General features: G+C 50.2%; 4 protein-coding genes across 7 annotated transcripts in view; 2 read left to right on the top strand and 2 right to left on the bottom strand.

Annotated features, from left to right (window-relative positions):
* Positions 1–7,643, bottom strand: part of LOC125948817 (uncharacterized) — a 9,513-nt gene extending 1,870 nt beyond the window's left edge. Inside the window, exons 1-4 of the mRNA XM_049675268.1 lie at positions 7,353–7,643; positions 4,897–5,782; positions 289–4,824; positions 64–189 (exon numbers count right to left, since the gene is read on the bottom strand). Of these exons, the coding sequence (XP_049531225.1) occupies positions 64–189; positions 289–4,824; positions 4,897–5,223 (4,989 nt within the window). The 5' untranslated portion in view covers positions 5,224–5,782; positions 7,353–7,643. The remainder of the gene's footprint in view (positions 1–63; positions 190–288; positions 4,825–4,896; positions 5,783–7,352) is intronic.
* On the top strand, positions 6,046–13,587 carry LOC125948854 (5-aminolevulinate synthase, erythroid-specific, mitochondrial). 4 transcript variants are annotated; one of them, XM_049675343.1, is made up of 2 exons: positions 6,046–6,179; positions 11,192–13,587. In XM_049675343.1, exon 2 carries the CDS (start codon positions 11,249–11,251, stop codon positions 12,959–12,961), a length of 1,713 nt encoding a protein of 570 aa, XP_049531300.1. In that variant the 5' UTR covers positions 6,046–6,179; positions 11,192–11,248; the 3' UTR covers positions 12,962–13,587. The 4 variants fall into 4 exon arrangements, with proteins under 4 accessions (XP_049531300.1, XP_049531299.1, XP_049531301.1 ...); XM_049675342.1 differs by lacking the exon at positions 6,046–6,179 and adding an exon at positions 7,789–8,169; XM_049675344.1 differs by lacking the exon at positions 6,046–6,179 and adding an exon at positions 8,997–10,690.
* Positions 13,588–14,213: 626 nt separating this feature from the next.
* Positions 14,214–15,852, top strand: LOC125948899 (V-type proton ATPase subunit S1). The gene is made up of 2 exons (XM_049675434.1): positions 14,214–14,559; positions 14,638–15,852. Exons 1-2 carry the CDS (start codon positions 14,462–14,464, stop codon positions 15,728–15,730), a joined length of 1,191 nt encoding a protein of 396 aa, XP_049531391.1. The 5' UTR covers positions 14,214–14,461; the 3' UTR covers positions 15,731–15,852.
* A 97-nt stretch (positions 15,853–15,949) lies between these two features.
* LOC125948859 (insulin-like growth factor-binding protein complex acid labile subunit) lies at positions 15,950–18,230 on the bottom strand. Its single transcript, XM_049675350.1, has 2 exons — positions 18,120–18,230; positions 15,950–18,017 (listed from the first exon to the last, which is right to left on the bottom strand). Exons 1-2 carry the CDS (start codon positions 18,134–18,136, stop codon positions 16,307–16,309), a joined length of 1,728 nt encoding a protein of 575 aa, XP_049531307.1. The 5' UTR covers positions 18,137–18,230; the 3' UTR covers positions 15,950–16,306.
* Between the last annotated feature and the right edge of the window lie 622 nt (positions 18,231–18,852).

Raw genomic sequence — 18,852 nt, forward strand, 5'->3', positions numbered from 1 at the left:
AACGAAACCCCGGTTTGAGCGGTTTTATTGTTACTCTTATCAGTACTGCACGCTTTTGCATACCTTCGTCGTCGCCGTTCTGATTTTGTTGTTGATATCCAGCAGGGATCCGTACTGAGAAAATTCCGATACCAGTACGCTCGCGTTCGGTGCAATCACAGCGGCACATATATCCATGAATCCAGCAAGCTATCAATTACGAAAGATTAAATGTATCAGTATTTCAGTATCAATAGCCGAATCACCGAATGTCTATTGTTAACTGAATCAATGATTGCTCTTACTTACCATGTTCACTTTCTTCAGTCGCTTCTTCACCTCCGTGCAGATGTACAGCTCCCAGGTGTTGGCCGGTTTCTGGTACTTGATAGCGACAACACCTCCGGTTTGCGTATTGACCGCACGGAACACGGAACCGTACGATCCTCGGCCAACCTCCTTCTCGACGTTATACACCGTACCACCGAGTGGTACCGATTGACCCTTGGAAAGCTTCGGAAGATTCGTGTTGGTGATGCTATAGTGTTCCGCATGTTCTTTACTGCGCGACGGAAAGTCAACCTTCGTCAAGAACGCACGACACAGCTCATTGCTGAACGGATCGACGAACGATTTCGTCAGATGGCTATCGATCGTTGCGAGGGCTTTCTCCAGCCGACGCCGCCTGGAGTCCTCGTCCTGTTCGTTCACCTGGAAGAAGCTACTCTCGGCCACAGTAGAGTTCATCGAGTCCTCGTTCTGACCCAGATTGGATAGATTCGATTCATGCTTTCGCAGATACCGGAACGAACCGATTGGGGTGGAAGTTTTGGTGGATGTTTGTGTCCGACGGATCGGTGTTGAACAGCTATTTCCTCCAACGCCGACTCCTGTTCCGCCGCTGCCGCTACCAGTACCACCACCACTACTAGCTCCCCCACCATTCCCAGCACTGCCACTAGCAATACCTCCAGCATAGTTGAACGGTCCATTACTGTTGTCACCGGCAAATGAAATGTTGCTGAAAGACGTGTTGAATTCCGAATTCGATTGATACGATGAATCATCGTCATCGGGACGTCCTATACGTTTGGTTTGCGTCACACCATTGCGCTGGCTACCTCCACTATGATCCTCAAGTACGACATAATAATCATCTTCATCATCTTCGTCGTCCTCATCATCATCATCATCATCAATATGAACAGCATCGGCATCCACCTCGATATTGCCATTCATACTCGCGCTGTAGAACTTATCCTGCAGGCCGTCATCGTCGTGCTCTTCCTCCTCCTCTTCCTCGGAATACTCGTCTCCGACGGTCCCATTATCTTCTTCCTCTTCCTCGTCGTACAACACGAACCGGCGGGCTGGAGGGCGCTTCTTTGTACTGGTGCCGCTACCTCGCTTCGATTTCGAGCGCTTCGCGGATGAGCTGCCTTTCGTCCGTTTCGATCGACCGTCCGATGCATGCGATAGCAATGAGAGTGAGGAATCATCATCCTTTTCCCCAGAGTGCGAAAGCGAAAGCAACAAATTAGCATCATCCATCCGATTGCTGCCGTTTGCGCGCGTTTCTTCTGGCACGAGTGTGGCGTCCAGATCGACTCCGATCGGTGAAGAGCGACGGGCCTTCGATCTTTTCGAATGTTTCGAACCCCGGGACGCTTTGCAGGTGGAGGATGAGTTGGCTTTGGTCTTTCCACTGTGCGATCGATGATCGTGATCATTCGATAGCTCCTCTCCTTCCTCCGCACCACCGCTTGCTTCGACGGTCGGTTTCGGTTGCTTCGAATATTTTCTCGTCGAAGCCAGCGGTTGATGATCGCTTGCACCGTACGAAGAATCCGTCCCCGTAGGAGGCGAGCCAGCCGCCGTCGTGCTGTACGGTGTGGCTGGTGAGAAAGGATTCGATGGATTGGAGGTGCTCGATTTTTCCTTCTTAAATTTGATCGTAATTGTTTTGCTTTTGCTGGTGCCGTTTTCTGTGGAGGTCGAGAACCGGATTGTTGAGGCTTCAATTTGCTCCTCCACATCATCGATACTTCTGCCGTATTTGGCATCGTTGCTATTACTATTGATGCTAATGCTGTTGTTGTTGATATTTGCTTCATGATGCTGCTGCCATGGTGCTCCAGCACCATTGGTTCCCCCAACATCTGCCGATTGCGGTAGATGGTTATTTGTATCAGGTACGCCTGCTGTGGAAGGAAGTACGTGGGGTTGCTTTTGCTGCTGAGAATAGTGATGTTGCTGTTGATGATGGTTCACATCACGCACATCCGTAGTAGGCTGGGGATACCCTGCGGGAACGGCTTGCGGCAAGGGATGATTCACGTACTGATGCTGTTGATGCTGATGCTGCTGTTGCGGTTGCAAATGCTGATGCAGCTGCGAATGGTGTTGGTATTGTTGCGATTGCTGGGCAACAGTTGGCAAGGGTGCGTTCCGGCATGTTGGAGTTAGTGGCTGCACTATGTCGATGTTTGTTGGCATTGCGTACGGCTGTGTTTGAGGCGTGATTGGCGGAGTTTGCGGTGTCATGGCGTACTGATGTGCTGGTTGCCGTGATGGTTGGGGCACAACAGCATGAGGTGCCGGACTATGCGATTCAAACGTGGATACAGTCGACATCGTTTGATAGGATCGATGATGATTTGGGGCAGACTGATGGCCAGCAGAGTAGCTCTGGTGATTATATCCATCGTAATGCCCTTGTGCTTGCGGGGAATACGGCGTTGCTTGCGGATGAGCGTACTGATGCTGTTGCGCTGGATAGTGCATCGGAGACGGCGAGTGCATCTGTACCGGTGACGGAGGCACTGAAGACTGATGCTGACTTTGTATGACCGTCGGATGATGATGAGCATGATGGTGTGGATGATGGTACGGACTGTGGGGAGTCATATTGGGTGTTTGTTGCGCTGGATGGTGCTGGGGTGGTGTGGCTGGATAACCATTACTGTTGCTATTATATCCATGGTATGGGCTGTGTGGCTGCTGTTGTTGCTGATGATAGAAATTGCTGGTGTGTTGTATCGAACCCTGTCGCACCTGTTGCTGATAACCGGTATGCTGTTGTGCCTGGTGATTAGATACGTTGTGATACTCCTGCTGCACAAACGTTCTATGGTGATCCTGTTGCTGCTGATGTATATGATGATGGCGTTGCGGTTGTTGTTGTTGTTGTTGTTGTGGCTGGTGCTGATGCGGTTGCGGCTGCGGCTGTGCTTGCTGATGCTGATGCGGTTGTGGTTGCTGTTGATGATATTGATGCTGCTGTTGTTGTTGATGCTGATGTTGATGCTGCTGCTGTTGTTGTTGCTGATGTTGATGCTGCTGCTGCTGCTGATGCTGTTGTTGTTGTTGTTGCTGCTGCTGCTGCTGCTGCTGCTGCTGCTGCTGCTGCTGCTGCTGCTGCTGCTGTTGTTGCTGCTGTTGTCGCTGATATAACTGTTGCTGCTGCTGCTCGTACTGCTGCATCTGAAGCTGGCGCATCTTTTTCTCCTTTTCCAGCTTCGCAAGCCGAGCTCTTTCTGCTGCGCGTTGATCCTCCTGCTCCTGGCGCTTGCGATACCATACGCGGGAACGAATCTCCTCAAGCGAAAATTCCATTGTCGGTCGTTCGACGTGCAGATCTGGGTAGACGAGATGCTTAGGATAATAGCAACGCCGCTCCGGATCATACGGTTCCTCCAGACACAGTGGTACGTCCCACGTCTCGTGGTTTGTGTAAGATTCACGCACAAAGCCCTCCGGCAACCGAAGGGCATCCGAGGGTGGCTCAGGAGGTTCACAAATTGGCGGTTCTTCCGCATTACCATCGGATGGACCTTCCTGTTCCGCTGCTTGTGCAGATGGAAGCCCATACTGTTGGAGTTCGGGATCGTCGTAAACGTAACTGAGTGAAGAACTGATCACATACGCGGAGTTGTTGAGATTACACTCGATGATGCTATCATCGGAATAGTCCGTAGAAGGTGCTGCTGAAGGCTTCACACTTACAGCTGTCGGCTGAACATGCTGTTCCTCTTGGGCAGCCTGAGGATGATAAGCAATGGGGGGAGACTGCGACGATTTGGATGGAGTTTGCGTAGCTACCGTGGGTGGTTCCGATGTTCGCAGTGTTGTTGGTTGCTGTACGTCATGTTGGCTACGATTGTTGCTATGGTAGTAAGTCCCATTATGCTTCTCGTGATGGTGCTGCGGGTGTTGATGATGGTGACTGTGGTACTGTTGGTATTGTTGTTCTGACGAATCTACCCCACCCGATGCCACCGATGTATGGTGCAACGAGTGTTGATTCTGTGGAGGCATTCCTGCATGCCTCTGTTGCTGCAGTTGCTGCTGCTGTTGATGATGCGGATAGTATACGTTGCTGTTTATTTCATAAGTGCCTGATGGTCGGACTTGTTGCGGCGCTCTTTCGACACCGCTGTCCGCAGCCGGAGATATGTAGTTTGATGAAGGTACATCCGGCTCTTGGTGCGGTAGCGGTTGATACTCCCCAGATTCATGCCTCAAGCGCTTCTGCGGTGGACTGTGGGAGATGAGTTGTGTCTGTTGCTCTACCAGCGTGCTAGAGGATCGCTTTTTGGATAGCTGATCATTGTAAAGTGTGCGGCCGGCATGCGAAAGGCGAAAGTTTTTCTGTGCCTCCTGCAGATCCTCAATAGGGCGAGCATTCATCTGAAGACCAAGATTATAGATCGAATCGGCCTGTTTATACGCTTTGGCAATATTACAATAGTGTGCCCAACTGATGTAGAAGCTGGCACACTGGGTGCCGATCTTTTTGTTGTACAGCATCTGATACCAGGATGGCGGTTCCGCTTGCATATCGATCTGGAAGAGAGATAAAAGAAAACGGTCATAGTCTGATATCCGATCGCAGCAACCTTTCCAACGACTTCTTACGAATTTCATCCAGAGCTTCACTAGCCGAATGTCCTGCTTGTAGCTCTCCGTTTCCTGATACTGAGCCAAACATTTCTCCAGGATGGGCCGAAGGTTGTTAACCCGATCGTACGATCGGTTCTGCTCGTACCAGTTGACGTAGTTGAACCAAAGATCGAGCGGATCGTTGCCGACGTATCTACGGATCGCTTCTTCCCAAGCGTGCTTGTCCGCCTCGAAGCGATTGTGCAGCGGTGAGGGTGAAGCAACGGCAGTATCCACCTCACCCAGCGGGGATTGATGCATAGCCGTTGCAGGACCATGGTGATGCGGACGATGAGAGTTCATAGCTCACTGCGTGTGTCCGGCAAAACGCACGAAAAGCACTCTCGTGGCACACTTTGCTTGTACGGCCGTACTGTTCCGGCCGACCGCAAGCCGCTGAAGGATTCTAAACCATCGCCAACGCACTCAACGTCTGTATTCCGGGGATTCCGTATAGTCAAAACAATAACATCACAGTCCCCGATACTCAGCGGATGGCCGGCCAGTCGGGAGGGAGCCACCACGGAATCCGGATTCGCGATCCGCTCTCTTTTGTTGTTGCCAATTTGTCTCACGAGGACCAACAAGTTGGGACAAATCCTTTGCTTTTCGCCACTCTTTGTTGCTTCTGTTGCTGCTGTTTCTGCTGTTGCCAGTTCCGAAGTCCCAGGGATGGATCTTGGGTTCCGCGGAGGGGGAGCGGGGGAGGGGATTTTCTTTCGCCTTCTGCGGGTCAGCGAAAACGCGTTCTTCTTTGCTTACGGCGGCGATGGGGTTACTTTCGCGGATGTTGGACAGCGCTGCACAGGGATACGCCACGGGTCAGGTACATTTCGGTGCAGTGTATTTCCGTGCGTGCGAGCTGCAAACGAAATTCGATCGAGATGCACGCAATGAATCCGATGGCCCTTTTGTGACGGTAAGAGTGGGACAGGTAGCTGCTGAAACGGGCCCTTTTGTGAGGCAGGGAAAGTGGGACAGATAGCTACGGATTTCTCCTCGGTTTCACGGCACTTTTTTTTTTGTGAAAAATGCCATTATTATCGTTTTCATCGACTGTCAGTGCGTTGGTTTAGTGGGCAAGTGACAGTTAAACGAGCAGTTTTTTATCACAAAAAAAATTGTTGTCTTCACGGAGGAAAACCTCTTTTTTTCTGGTGCAATTCGAACGTGAAATCTGCAACTCCTTCGTGATCCACGCTCAAGATAATTCGCCATCGAATCCTAAAACCGTGCTCCTGCTAGATAGAGTTGTTAAGGTAAGTGACCACATGGCCGTGCGATATCGGCAGGGCTTGGAAGTGATAAAGGGAGTTGGGTAGGGTGTTGGCGGGCGCGACCGTTTCCAGCTGTGGACCCCGTTCCACATTCCATTATGCAATTTGGTCCTATGGTTGGATTCCCTTTCGCTAGCAAATATTTGTAGCTGGAACTGGAATCAGGGCGATATCTGAATCAGGGTTTAGTTTTCAAGAAATGATTCAGAGAGGAATCATCTGATAAAATGATTCCTTAGCGTATCTCTGGGCGCGTTGCATAATGAATTGGTAATGAGCCAGAAGTTGCTCAACGAAAAGTAAAATTAGCAGTGCACTCTCGCCCCCACCGCTTAAGAACACCCACTCTCCCTGTCGAGGACGATCGGTCACAGCTGGTCAGAGGGCACCCTCGAAAGGGGAGGCGCGGTTGGTGACCGAGATAAATGCAGCGAGTCGACTGGAGCACGTGGGGCCGTTATGCTTTCTTGGATTTATGGCTCCAATGTTCGACCCTGGGCGATACGAGTCCTTCAAACCACTCGAAGTCAAGAGGAGATGACTGTCCAGTTCAAACCAGTTAACAAGGTTTGTTTTAGCCGGATGCAGACAAACGCTCGAATGGCCTTGAATTTGTGCCGAGAACGAACGGCTACAAGCAGGCCATGATTGACCGAAGAAGGCGACGAAAGCCCAAACGCTCAAGAATGGCGATAACCTTTGTGATTGATGATTTGCCACAGTTAATCCATTGGCCAGTAACGCAACCCCACGCGTTTGTTTTATCTGTGGAATCACATTTTTACTGCCCAGTCCGGCGAATCAGCGAGTGCTACAAAAGAGAAAGGATTAGAAACGGATTCCTCGACATTGGAACGGATCACTTGCTCGGGGTTAACTCCGTACGTTATCGCACACACGGGGTCCATCGTGCAGTTCCCGGTTCGGTCTGTTGCACACACGCCACGCCGCTGATGTAATGTTTGTCACATTGATTGCGTGTCCATGTCCCGCGACAGTGAACCATGATTGTCGGAACTGGTTCGCAAACTCTAAACCGCACCGCAAAGTGATGACCATTAGCATCACCCTCAGTCTGTCCTAGTCATGGGGGGTGGCCGCCGGGGTTAACAGCGGATTCCAAAAAAGGAAAGTTTCGTTTTTATGACCACGAACCTGAACTGAGGAGCAGGAAGACGAAGACGCACGTCGCTGGTGTGTGTCACAGCAGCACCATCACCATCCGGTGTACCATGACCGGGTGAGCACATGATAAGCGATGGTGATGATGAATTGGCAAACTCGTCGATCGTAAGGGCGCACGAGGGTATGGGGTTTAAAGGAAAAATATTGTTGCAGATGGCACCCCAAGAGACACGCAACGCTGGATATGCATCTAATCTGTTGAACCTTCATTCGATTCCCTACGTGTTCCCCATCTTGTTGCTCTGGGTGGATTAGAGAGGACTTATCACCGATGCCCGATCGCGCACACACGTACGGCTGTAGCGCCACCAACAGGTTACTCCCCACCAGCATGGCTTGCCGCTCGCTCAACGTTCGGCGGTCAGGGCAAGCGACTTGCGGTTAGAGATTGTCGCACATAATATCGAACCGCGAACGTCGACGATGACTACGACGACGACGACAACGACTGCTGCTACTAAGTAGGTGGCAGCGAGTTCGGGCCACCGCGCGCACGCACAGCGACAGTACGAGTTGAACCTTCAATTCATGTGGCTGACCATCGTTTCGCTTGGCACGCAGAAGTATTAGTAGATTCCGTGGTTAAGGAGTTGTGTTGTAGAGCTCAGGGCAAAAGTAGGTTGACGAATCGAAAGCCAGCGTTTCTTTTCTCGTTTCGTGTTTTCGTCTTGTTGAGTCAGGTGTTCAGCTGCTGTGTATGATCGGGCCATCGGTGCTGCGGTTCTGAAACATTGCGATAAGCGACGAAATTCAAAAACGAACAGAAACTTTCCATTCTTTGTGCAATGTAAGTACCACAAAAAGGTGTAAAGGAGGAGAACCGATTTTCAGCAAAGCAAGTAGCAACAGCGGTCAGCTTCCAGTGGGTCCTGGTAAGCATCCGCTAGCTTGATTGATCCGCCTGTTCGTCATTCTGACCGATGGATGATAGTGCGTTCTGATGGGTAGAGAGGTGGAGTGGGTAGTGATTAATGTTTTCCTTCAATGTTTTGGCCAGAAGATTGCCGAAACAGGTGCGATAAGTATGGGCCGTTAATTAACGGTCTGGATGCTCGATTACAAGCTGGTGTTAAGCTGTTTTTCGTTGAGGTAGCAAAGCCAGCCTGGTAGCATTGTAGCGATGAGCATGGTGAGTGAATTCGGTGAGGAATGAAAGCACTGGCAATGAGGTAGAGATAACGATACGAAGAAGATGTCGCAAGAGTAATCAACTGCTTTGAATTATTTTACAGCATTACTCTAAGCTGATATCGGTAATCAAAGTAAACTGTGTTGCGACTATGTAATGCAGTATGGTTGTTTTAAACAGAGGAACCATTGGTTACAATATGAACGAAGCAAGGTTTGTGGTTGCAAGGAGAACTACCACGAATAACATTAAACAGAGTAGTTGACGATGGAAACGTCGAATTGTAATTACGTTAATAACTATCGTTGAAAACGTGTACGGTTTTGGTTGTATCGCCCACTCCAACTACCCAAGGCCAATCTGTTGGTGAATTCAAGACTCCTCTAGTGTGGCCACTCTCTAGGTGGCTGGCTTTAATATTTCACTCCATTCGTTTGGCACTAGAGACCCGTCCCCTTTGTCGTCTGGGCTGGGGAGACTCTAGAGTTGTTTAACGCATGGTCACGTTCGTGGCTTTAGTAGACGAGTCGCCGATTCCTCGAGGAACATTCGCCGTCACGATGATGTGGCAAAAATCGCAAACTGGCGCGCCACACTCCAAACGGGTGGCCGTCGGGTTCAATATGTCCCTAGAAGCATATCATTACTCAGTGTCTTATCAGAGATACGGTAGGTAACTGGTTTGGCTCGATATTTTCGAATGACTTTCCGTAATCAAAATATCTTCTTTGTTGTAGCATTGCAAGGGGGGCTTAAGTGGAGAAAGGATTCGAATGCGCTCCGAATACATTGCTCATGCTGTAGGTTCGTGACCGCGGCTAGAAACTCAGAAACCTGTTTTTTTTTCATCGAATGAGAAACCCGTGGCACTGGAAACTGGTGTCCTTACATTTACCCCAAGGTGAATTTCCGTCAATGCTGTTGTTGACACAGATGTAGCTACTGTAATACATCGGATGATTGTCTCAAACCGGCTCATTCCTGTTCCTGAATTGTTACCCCCTTCCCTGCCAAACTGCTTGATGAAAGACTAACATCATCGGTGCACGACAAGGCCAGTTTTTGTCGTTTGAGTCGATTGAAGGAGGAAGATAAGACATTAGATTGTTCTAATTCGTGCCAACAACAAGAACAAGGACGATCGATTGGTGGCGCTCTCTCGTGCAGTTTCTTTTAATGCGAGCATATCCAATTAACCCAAAAATGGTAATGGACGGTTGCATGGGGTGAGGGTATTGCCATTAAAATTCATCGTTTTATATCGACACCGCGTGGCGTGTGATGTCCGGTTAGCGGGGTACTGTTTGACCTTCCATTACTAATCCGTTTACTGCGCGTTGTGGCCTACAGTCGTGCTTCGACAATCGCAAGCGTTACTTGTTCCCGGATCTGGACAGAGGCGATCGAGCGACAAGCAGAACGTGGTGCAATTGATTGATTTTTGGCATATGCTGCAGTGGAAAAGTGATCCACTATCACCGGTGAATCTTCTCGGCGGGAATGATTACTCCTTGAGGTCGCTTGCCCCCGGGAGGCGTCAGCAGGATTCTTGCGCAATTTAATAGGGCCCTGTGTGCCTGTGTGTGGTGTCACGGTGGTGCAATAGCAAATTGCAAATCGCCACTGCCTTTCGGTATCACCGTAGCGCGGGTGATTAAACAGTCGCTCCGCCGGAGCAGCCTTCGTGCTCGGAGCAGCCTCAGGACACGACCCCGTACGAGTGGTTCGGACCGCGGTGCGATCGTGACAGCGTATAAAAACGTTTGACCACCACCGTATCCCGCCACAGTTACCGATCGTAATACGAACGCGCGAGAAGTACTCCGGTTCGGTGGTGTTACCATTTTGGAAGTTTGCTCCGACCAGCCAAACCTCCATTCCCCCACCCTCCTGAATCTCCCTCTCCTCATTCTCCTTTTCGCTCCATTGCCGATCATTCATCATCGAACGGCCGCCCTTCCCCCGTGTTCGCCAGCGGTGTCGATGCCGGTGTCTTAACGGCGATCGCGACCTGTGCTAGACGGTATCCGTTTCGTCATCATCACCATCATCGCTTTATGGTGTACCGTAAAAGTGTGCAGAGTAAAATGCTGCTGCGTGAGGATTGATCGCTTCACTCACTAGTCGCTGCCACCAATCATCGTAGTGATTTGCCACAAGTGACATACAGGAGAAGTGGGTCCGTGGTCTTTTGAATCATAGATAATAAGCAAAGGAAAGGTGTGAAACGCGAGCCCGATTGGGAAACTTTGTGTTGTTTGTGTGTGCTGCTGATGCAAACGATCTTCTCCACGATGATTCAGGTAGAGAAGCGTTGAAGTTCTAAGATCATCTTACTTTCATAGCCCACCTTACCGAAGGGCAGTAAAGACGAAAACCGTCGCAGTGAGGCCAGAGCTATTAGCAATTCGAATGTCTGTTCACCACCAGGGGACACGACGGCATGTTCGTTTTGCAAATTAGCCTCAAATAAGAGTTTGAATGACGACAGTTTTCAAAGAAGCTGTACTCTGTGTTTGTGTGTGGGTCTTGTAAGGTCATCCAGAATTGCTTTCGCTTTACGCTCACTAGCCAATGTGCTTTGGGTTGTTGTCTCGTCGATTTGCGTCAAATGGTCTAACTAGGATTCGTACGGAGTCGCTAACTTTACCCCTAACCGCTTGGTTTTATATCGTTTCAGCTCTTCCATCGCAACTCAGCTCTGTTCTTTGCGCGCTCGGTAAGCAGCATTAAGAAGATGCCTTGCCCATTCCTGACCCGCCTGAGCACGAACTACGTGCGCAATTACGCGCCGGCCTTGCTCAAGGCGTACGGTGCGCAGTGTCCGGTGGTTCAGCGGACCATCTCGACGTTGCAGGGATCAACGGCAGGAGCAACGCCAGCGAATGCCGCCACTGTGGACGAGACGAAAGATGCTCAAGCCGCAGGAAGCCGCCGTAATTTGAGCTCGCTGCAGCAACCGATGCAGCAGGATCGACCATCGTCGGCGGTGGCCGGTGAAAAGAAGTGTCCTTTCCTGAGCACGGACTCGCCGCACGTGAAGAAGCTCGGTGTCGAGAGTGTTGAGGTACCGACGGAGCGTACGTTCCAGTATGAGGACTTCTTTCACGATCAGATCTTGCGCAAGAAGAAGGATCATTCCTACCGGGTGTTCAAGAAGGTGAACCGTCTGGCCGCCGATGGGCAGTTTCCGCGAGCGCTCGAATATTCGTGGGGCGAGCGACCGATCACGGTGTGGTGCTCGAACGATTACCTTGGTATGTCGTGCCATCCGGAGGTGAAACGTGCGGTGGCCGACGCACTCGAGATGTACGGCACCGGGGCCGGTGGTACCCGAAACATTTCGGGCAATTCGATGAACCACGAGAATCTGGAGAAACGGTTAGCCGAGCTGCACCAGAAGGAGAATGCTCTCTTGTTCACGTCGTGCTTCGTGGCGAACGATTCAACGCTGTTCACGCTGGCGAAGGCTTTGCCCGGGTGCCACATCTTCTCCGATGCCGGCAATCATGCGTCGATGATACAGGGTATCCGGAATAGTGGTGTGCCGAAGCATATCTTCCGTCACAATGATCCTCAGCATCTGCGAGAACTGCTGGAGCGTGTGGACAAGTCGTTACCGAAGATCGTTGCATTTGAGACGGTGCATTCCATGACGGGAGCGGTCTGTCCGCTGGAGGAACTGTGCGAGATTGCGCACGAGTACGGCGCGTTGACGTTCGTCGATGAGGTGCACGCCGTTGGGCTGTACGGAGAGCATGGTGCCGGAATAGGGGAGCGCGAGGGCCAACTGCACAACATGGACATCATCTCGGGAACGCTCGGTAAAGCGTTCGGTAATGTCGGTGGCTACATTGCGAGTACGTCACTGTTGGTCGATATGATCCGATCGTATGCGGCTGGATTTATCTTTACTACGTCGCTCCCACCGACTGTGTTGTGTGGAGCGAAGAAAGCGATTGAAATACTGGCATCGGAGGAGGGTCGCGAACTGCGCACGCGTCACCAGGCCAACGTACGTTACTTGCGGACCCGTCTGCAGGAGGAAGGTTTCCCGGTGGAGCACACGCCGAGTCACATCATTCCGGTGAAGATTGGTAATCCGCAGCAGTGTACGGAAGTGTCGGACCGTATGATCCAACGGTTCGGTCACTACGTACAGGCGATCAACTATCCGACGGTGGCCCGTGGTGAGGAGAAGCTTCGGCTGGCTCCGACACCTCACCATACGACGGCCATGATGGATGAGATGGTGCGCGATATGAAGGTCGTCTGGCAGGATCTGGGTATGCCGCTGAGCGGTAAGTCGTGCCCGGAGGAATGCACCTTCTGCCGTAAGCCACTGCTGTTCGATCGCTTCGAGTCACGTACCAATCTGGCCGCCGGATGTGGCCCCGAGATACACTGCAAGATCCCGAACTGTCCGCAAGTAGCTGCCATGGCTAACTAGAGAGCGCCGGAGATCGATTCTCGGTATACGGCATTCCATGAGCGATCATTGGGAGGCCGCCGTCGGTATGTTGGTGGTGGTACTGTTCTCTAAATGCGGCCCACCAATTTCTTCCAATCTCGAATGGGTCGCCCTAATACGGTGTCTACAAACAGTAAAAGGTATCAAAATGTGTCTGTATGTCTCCGAAACAATAGCATATCGTTCGGAAGGTGGTGTAATATTCGAAAAACGACAAAAACCCGATGCTCGCTACTAGTGGAAAGCATCTTGCTATTAATCTCGGTTCTAAATGTGCATGGATTAAGTTCCTTACAATTCCTTCACGTGCCTCCACGTTCATTCCACTCGTCTTTCGTAAGCGAGTTGTTATTCGTTGTTTAGTTATTTACAATCGGGTCGACAAACCAGGGGTTGTTACAGTTTGATTAAATGAAAACCACGGTATTACCGCGCTGGTCGATATGTTGTTGACAATAAATTCTATTTAAAAAAAAAAGGGGAAAATCTATGCCACAGTAATGTAAACCTGTCCTGTCTAATAAAATGGAACATCGTGTATTAACTCAACCAACGTTGTACCGTTGTAGTTGATGTAAAAGATACAAAAAACAAGTGTTTGTTCATTACTTTATTTTAAAAAATGGTATATTCCATTGCGGCTGAGTGAAACACACGTGGAGTACGGAAAACTGGGGGCGGATCAATAACATAAATCTCATTGGAAGAGCAAATTTATTCTAGAGATATTTTTCTCGTATCATTCTATTGTTGAAGCAGGTGAACAAATATAGAGCAAAACTCGCGTAGTTGCAAGACGAACCTCCCTAGCCTCTGAGTCTTTAGGTGGGAGGAGAATGAAGGCATGGTGTATTGGCATTTGTATGTTATTATTGAATAGGGAAATGAGAACACAATATCATCAAGAGAAAAAGAAACTTGTCCGGAATGGACACGCTATTTATTGTAACGTACTTTTGAAAAATCCTGCTCGACTCGAAAAATTCGAGTGTGGGGCCCGATTGTGTAAAAAGAGTCACCGAATCGAACGAGCGCTCGTTGCTAGCTACCGACATTCGAGTTCGCTTAAAAACCGTGAGGTGTCTTGAATATACCAATAAGCCCGTGCCACACGAAGCGTAAATTTACGCTCCGTCTGGCAGGGCCTATAGATTTTGACAGTCAGCCAACCGGGTTCAAACCGGCTTCAAACTTCAAGCACTCTTTGTTTCAAGAAAAACCTTGTTAATATTGCGGTTAAGTGCTTAAAAGAGCAGCTGTACCAAATAGTAAATTATTTGTGGGCCAATATTCGATTAATTAAATGAAATTACTAACTTTGGTCACCCTCCAAATCCAAACATCAAACCTTGACGAGTAGAGCGTGACGTCACGTGTTGTTGTGTCACGGGATCACGGTTCGTCAGGTGGTTTTTTCGGTCAGAAGTTTCTCGTGACTTCATTTTTTAACACATTCCCGGATAGTTCCACGGCTGGAGAATGGCCAAGTTGGGTGTCTTGTTCCTGTTGCTGGCAATCGCCTGCTTCGGCGGTGTTTTTGCTGAAAATGTTCCCGTGTTCGTTTGGGGCAAACCTTCGTAAGTTTCCGCGTGATCCGCGGTGCGGTTTGTTTCTGTTAACCTTCTGAAATGTGTAATCCTCTCTTCCCGGATCAGTGTTACATACGTTCCAGCGCTGACTCGTTACACCAGCTCGGAGTTTGCCGCCCTGGTCGATGCGCAGATTGACGAGAACACCTTCACGATCGTGTTCGCGGAGGAAAGCCTTTCGACCGAAGATCTGAGCCAGTGCCGCCTGAAAACGCAGACCTGCTTCAAGAATCTGCAGAAAATCGAGCGCAAATCGTACCTGCCGAGCGTAGAGGAACCGTTGAGCGTGCTGGATGGCAGCAACGCCCAGAGCGTGCAGCTGCAGGCTGATGGTTCGCTAAGCGAGCGCATTGTACCGCAGGCGGGTGGCATTGTGGTCGTGAACTTGTCCATTGGCGATTACGCATCACATGATACCCTGATCGATGCTCTGTTCAACCGCTTGCGTAACGAACATCCCAACATACTGGCCATCTACACCGGCAAAACTCCTTCCTTCAGCTACTCGACGCTCGTCCGCAAAACACGCCAAGCCGATGCGCGCCAGGATGAGGTCGAACCGGAATTGCAGATACTGAACACGACCGGTTTCCTGATTGCGTACGAAACGTTCGAGTATGGTGCAGCCGATGGAGCCACACCGTTGACGACGGCCAAGTTCGATAATGTTGTGCGTGTAGCCGATAACTCGAGCGACTCGGCCGAACAACCCACGCTGCACTTTAAGCTGACTGGCGCTGGTGCGACGGTCGACTTGTTCTTCCTGCTCACGCAAGGCTCCTGGGAGATCACCGGAGTGCGGTTCAACGAGAAGGAATACTATCTCCGCAATCGCGTACACATTAATCAGCACTTCTCGTACCACTGCATCCACTGGGAGTACTACACGACCGATCTAAACGAGAAGATCGTGTTCAACGAGGTGCAGTTGCAGCCGTTCTTTGCTAATGAAGAAGGCGTCGTAGCCACCCCGGATCGATTTGGTGACTCGTGGGACTGCGTTGGCTTCACCAGCGGTGGCATTCTGTCCGGTCTGTTCTTGATTCTTATCTTCATCATCATCGGCTCGTACGGAATTTCCTGGATGATGGACATCCGTACAATGGATCGCTTTGATGATCCGAAGGGCAAAACGATCATTGTTAATGCAGCGGAATAGAAAGGCCCCCTTCCGCGACTTCCGGGGTCGCTGTTGTAGCACAAACGGCCTAGAGTTGACTCGCGTTTAGTTTGTTTACCGAATGTTAAACCGAAATAAACAAACATATTGGCAAATTAGAATTCCGGTTCGTTTGGATTACTACTGATCTGTAAGCACTGTAAGCACTTTACGAAACAATGAAACGAGGCATCGACATTATTTTTCCGCGCGATACCATGAAACTTTATTGATGATTTTTAACAACACGAGAGTATTTGAGATTACATGTTGGAATAACCACGGAAAGCTGCCCCACACACTGACGAGGGACACTGTTGCACCACGTCACCACCACATTACGGGGTTCATTAAAAGGTTCAAAATCAAACAGATGATTAAATACATTATTGGGTTGTAACAAAATGTAAGGTTTTTCGATTGGCGAACACTGGGCTGGGCGGATGCTGCTTATCTCTCTAGAGCGTGAATACGAGCAAATCCTGAACAACCTTCATCTCGCGCCATTGGATCGCTAGGTATAGATAGGTTCCAGCGTGTTTGTGCCTACCATCGATGTGACTAATTCTCATCTTCTTATACCAACCGAACCGAGTCGGGAATGTCCATCGGGGATATGCGACGCACGTCAAAGCGACGCTGGCGCATATAGTAACCGAGCACGGCTAGACTCACTACACCGAACACGGCAAACAGATAGACAAACACCTGGAAGGTCATCATGAGCGGCGACGAGGCGGATGTCGGCTGTGGGTTCGGTGGCACCGGAGCACCATCACCCGCGGGTCCCATGTCCGCGTCGGTTTCAAGCAGAGCGATGGCTTGCTTGCGCAACATCGACTTCGGGGTAGAGGCTTCGGGCATGACGGACTTGCTGGTTGAGAGCATCGTGCGCAAGATCTTCTCGGTAGTACTCGGTTCCGGTGTGGTTGGGTAGAACTCTTGGAAATCCTTATCGATAATATCCTCCGAGTACAGGCTATCGTCCTCGTCCGAGGTCGGGGTGGGGGTCGGTGCCGTAGAACACAGCTCAACGAACATGGGCGAGAACAGGAAGAATGAGGACAGTCCCTGCATGTCCGCCGAAAGATGATACCGGCGCATGTGAGTCAAGACGGTCTTGAGGTAGGTTGAGTTCCAACCGTTACCGCAAATTTCCAGCACATGTAGATTGGGCAAGTTCTCGCGCAGCTCGATGAAGTTAATTGTTTCGATTTTGTTGAAGGCCACGATCAGTATCTCGAGATCGATGAGTGAGGAGAACAAGTGGAAATCAAGCTCGGTAAGTCCATTGTAGGACAGATCCAGCAGCTCCAAATGCGATAGATTGGCAAACGTTTGCTCGGTTAACTGAATGCTTGTGTTGCTGAGCATCAGCTGGTGGAGCCCATCGAAACCGTTAAACACCGTAGACGGCTTAAGTGGATTATCGTTGAGCGATAGCTTCGTCAGCTTCTTCATACCCAACAGAGGCGTCACATCCGTGATCGCATTGTCATTGAGTAAGAGTGTTGTCAGGTTAGTGCCGGTTCCAGTAAGACTCGAGATTTGATTATGTTCCGCCTTCAAGTAAACCACGTGGTCGTTAAGGGCGAGCTCGGTCAACGAGTTGTTCTGCACCGTCAGCAACGTTACGTTCAGCTTTGGGAACTTAAAGGTTTGCAGCTGATTGTACGACAAGTCCAGTCGCGATATGTAGCTCAATGGGTCGAACAGGGGCGCCGGCAGGTAGGCTAGCTCATTGTGGTTCATAACGATCGTCATCAGCTTCGGTGTTGGCTCGAAGAGAGGCGCGGGCAAGTGGGTCAGGGAGTTGCCCGTCAGTACGAGGTAGCTGAGATTCTTGAGTCCTGCGAACGCACCCGCACTAATGCTCGTCAGATTGTTGAACGCCAAGGAAAGCAGCCGCAGCTCGTCCAATCCGGCGAACGTGTTGTCCTCCACGATAACCAGTTTGTTATGCTGGATGACGATCTTTAACATGTTCGGCACCTTCGCAAACGCACCCGGCACTATCACCGCCATCGAGCCGTGGAAAATCTCCAGCATCGTCAGATTGACGAACGGCCCGAACGCATCCGCCCGCAGTACGGTGTCGTTGTACCGCACGATCAGCAGATCGCTAATGTCGGTCTGATTGAGCGAGCATTGCATGGCGTTGGTGCTAAGCTGTACACCGTTAACGTTACCAATGACGCAGCTGTGCGTGAGGCTACATTGGCACATACTCATTGAGGTGGAACCAGCAGCCACACAAAGAGCCAAAATGGCTACTCCCACTAGTACGCTGTTCGATTCGATGAGATCAAGATCGAGATGGGTAAGTTGTCGTGGTTACCATCACAGGAACAGGCGGTAGTCGTTGGCCCTGCCGGTGATGAATGCTTACCCTTTACGATGAGCCATCACGGTGGCGACGCGGGACTGAAAAGGATGTTTGGTCAAACTGTACTGGATCACTGCTCGATGCGAACTAACCAAGATGACCCGATTCGGATTGGGATTGGATCGCGTTAGCAAAAGGGGAATTATGCTCGGGATGGGATCGGTTTCTTATCAGCGGAACCCGAGAGTCCACTTCCAAGCAACGGCATCGATTGTCATTTGAGTTGCTTTCGTTCCGCACGATGGCCCCGGGGGCGGCAGGGGGGAAGATAAGAAGCTTCGAATGGTCATTCCGTCCCGCGACGAGCCAGCTAACGTCCGCTGGTCGCCAAATCAACAGCCTATACGGTACTGTAAGTAAACAATTATTTATTTCAATGTTTTGATACGTATACCCACGCGGGTATTGATTGATGTTGGTTCTTTCTGCAGGATCGCCGCCACAGAGTGGACACTAATTCACTTGGAATTCTGTTTCACGTCCCAGTATGGTAGGTTTGGAGGTTTTTGCCAAATGTCGGCTGTATCATCCTGAAAACCATGCAATATCCGTCGTTATTCTTGCTCGCCTATAGCTGTACTGGTAAATCAAAATGTGTAATACGCTTTAAGGTTTCCTGATTAACAGTTAGCTAAAAAAGGCAGCGTCTATCAGAACGGCGAATGTTATTTTTGCAGATCAGTGTGTGGCCTCGGATCGATGTTTGATCGAGTGTTTGATAGTACAAAATGAAGAA

Source organism: Anopheles darlingi, chromosome 2, assembly GCF_943734745.1.
Source record: "Anopheles darlingi chromosome 2, idAnoDarlMG_H_01, whole genome shotgun sequence".
Classification (NCBI taxonomy): domain Eukaryota; kingdom Metazoa; phylum Arthropoda; class Insecta; order Diptera; family Culicidae; genus Anopheles; species Anopheles darlingi.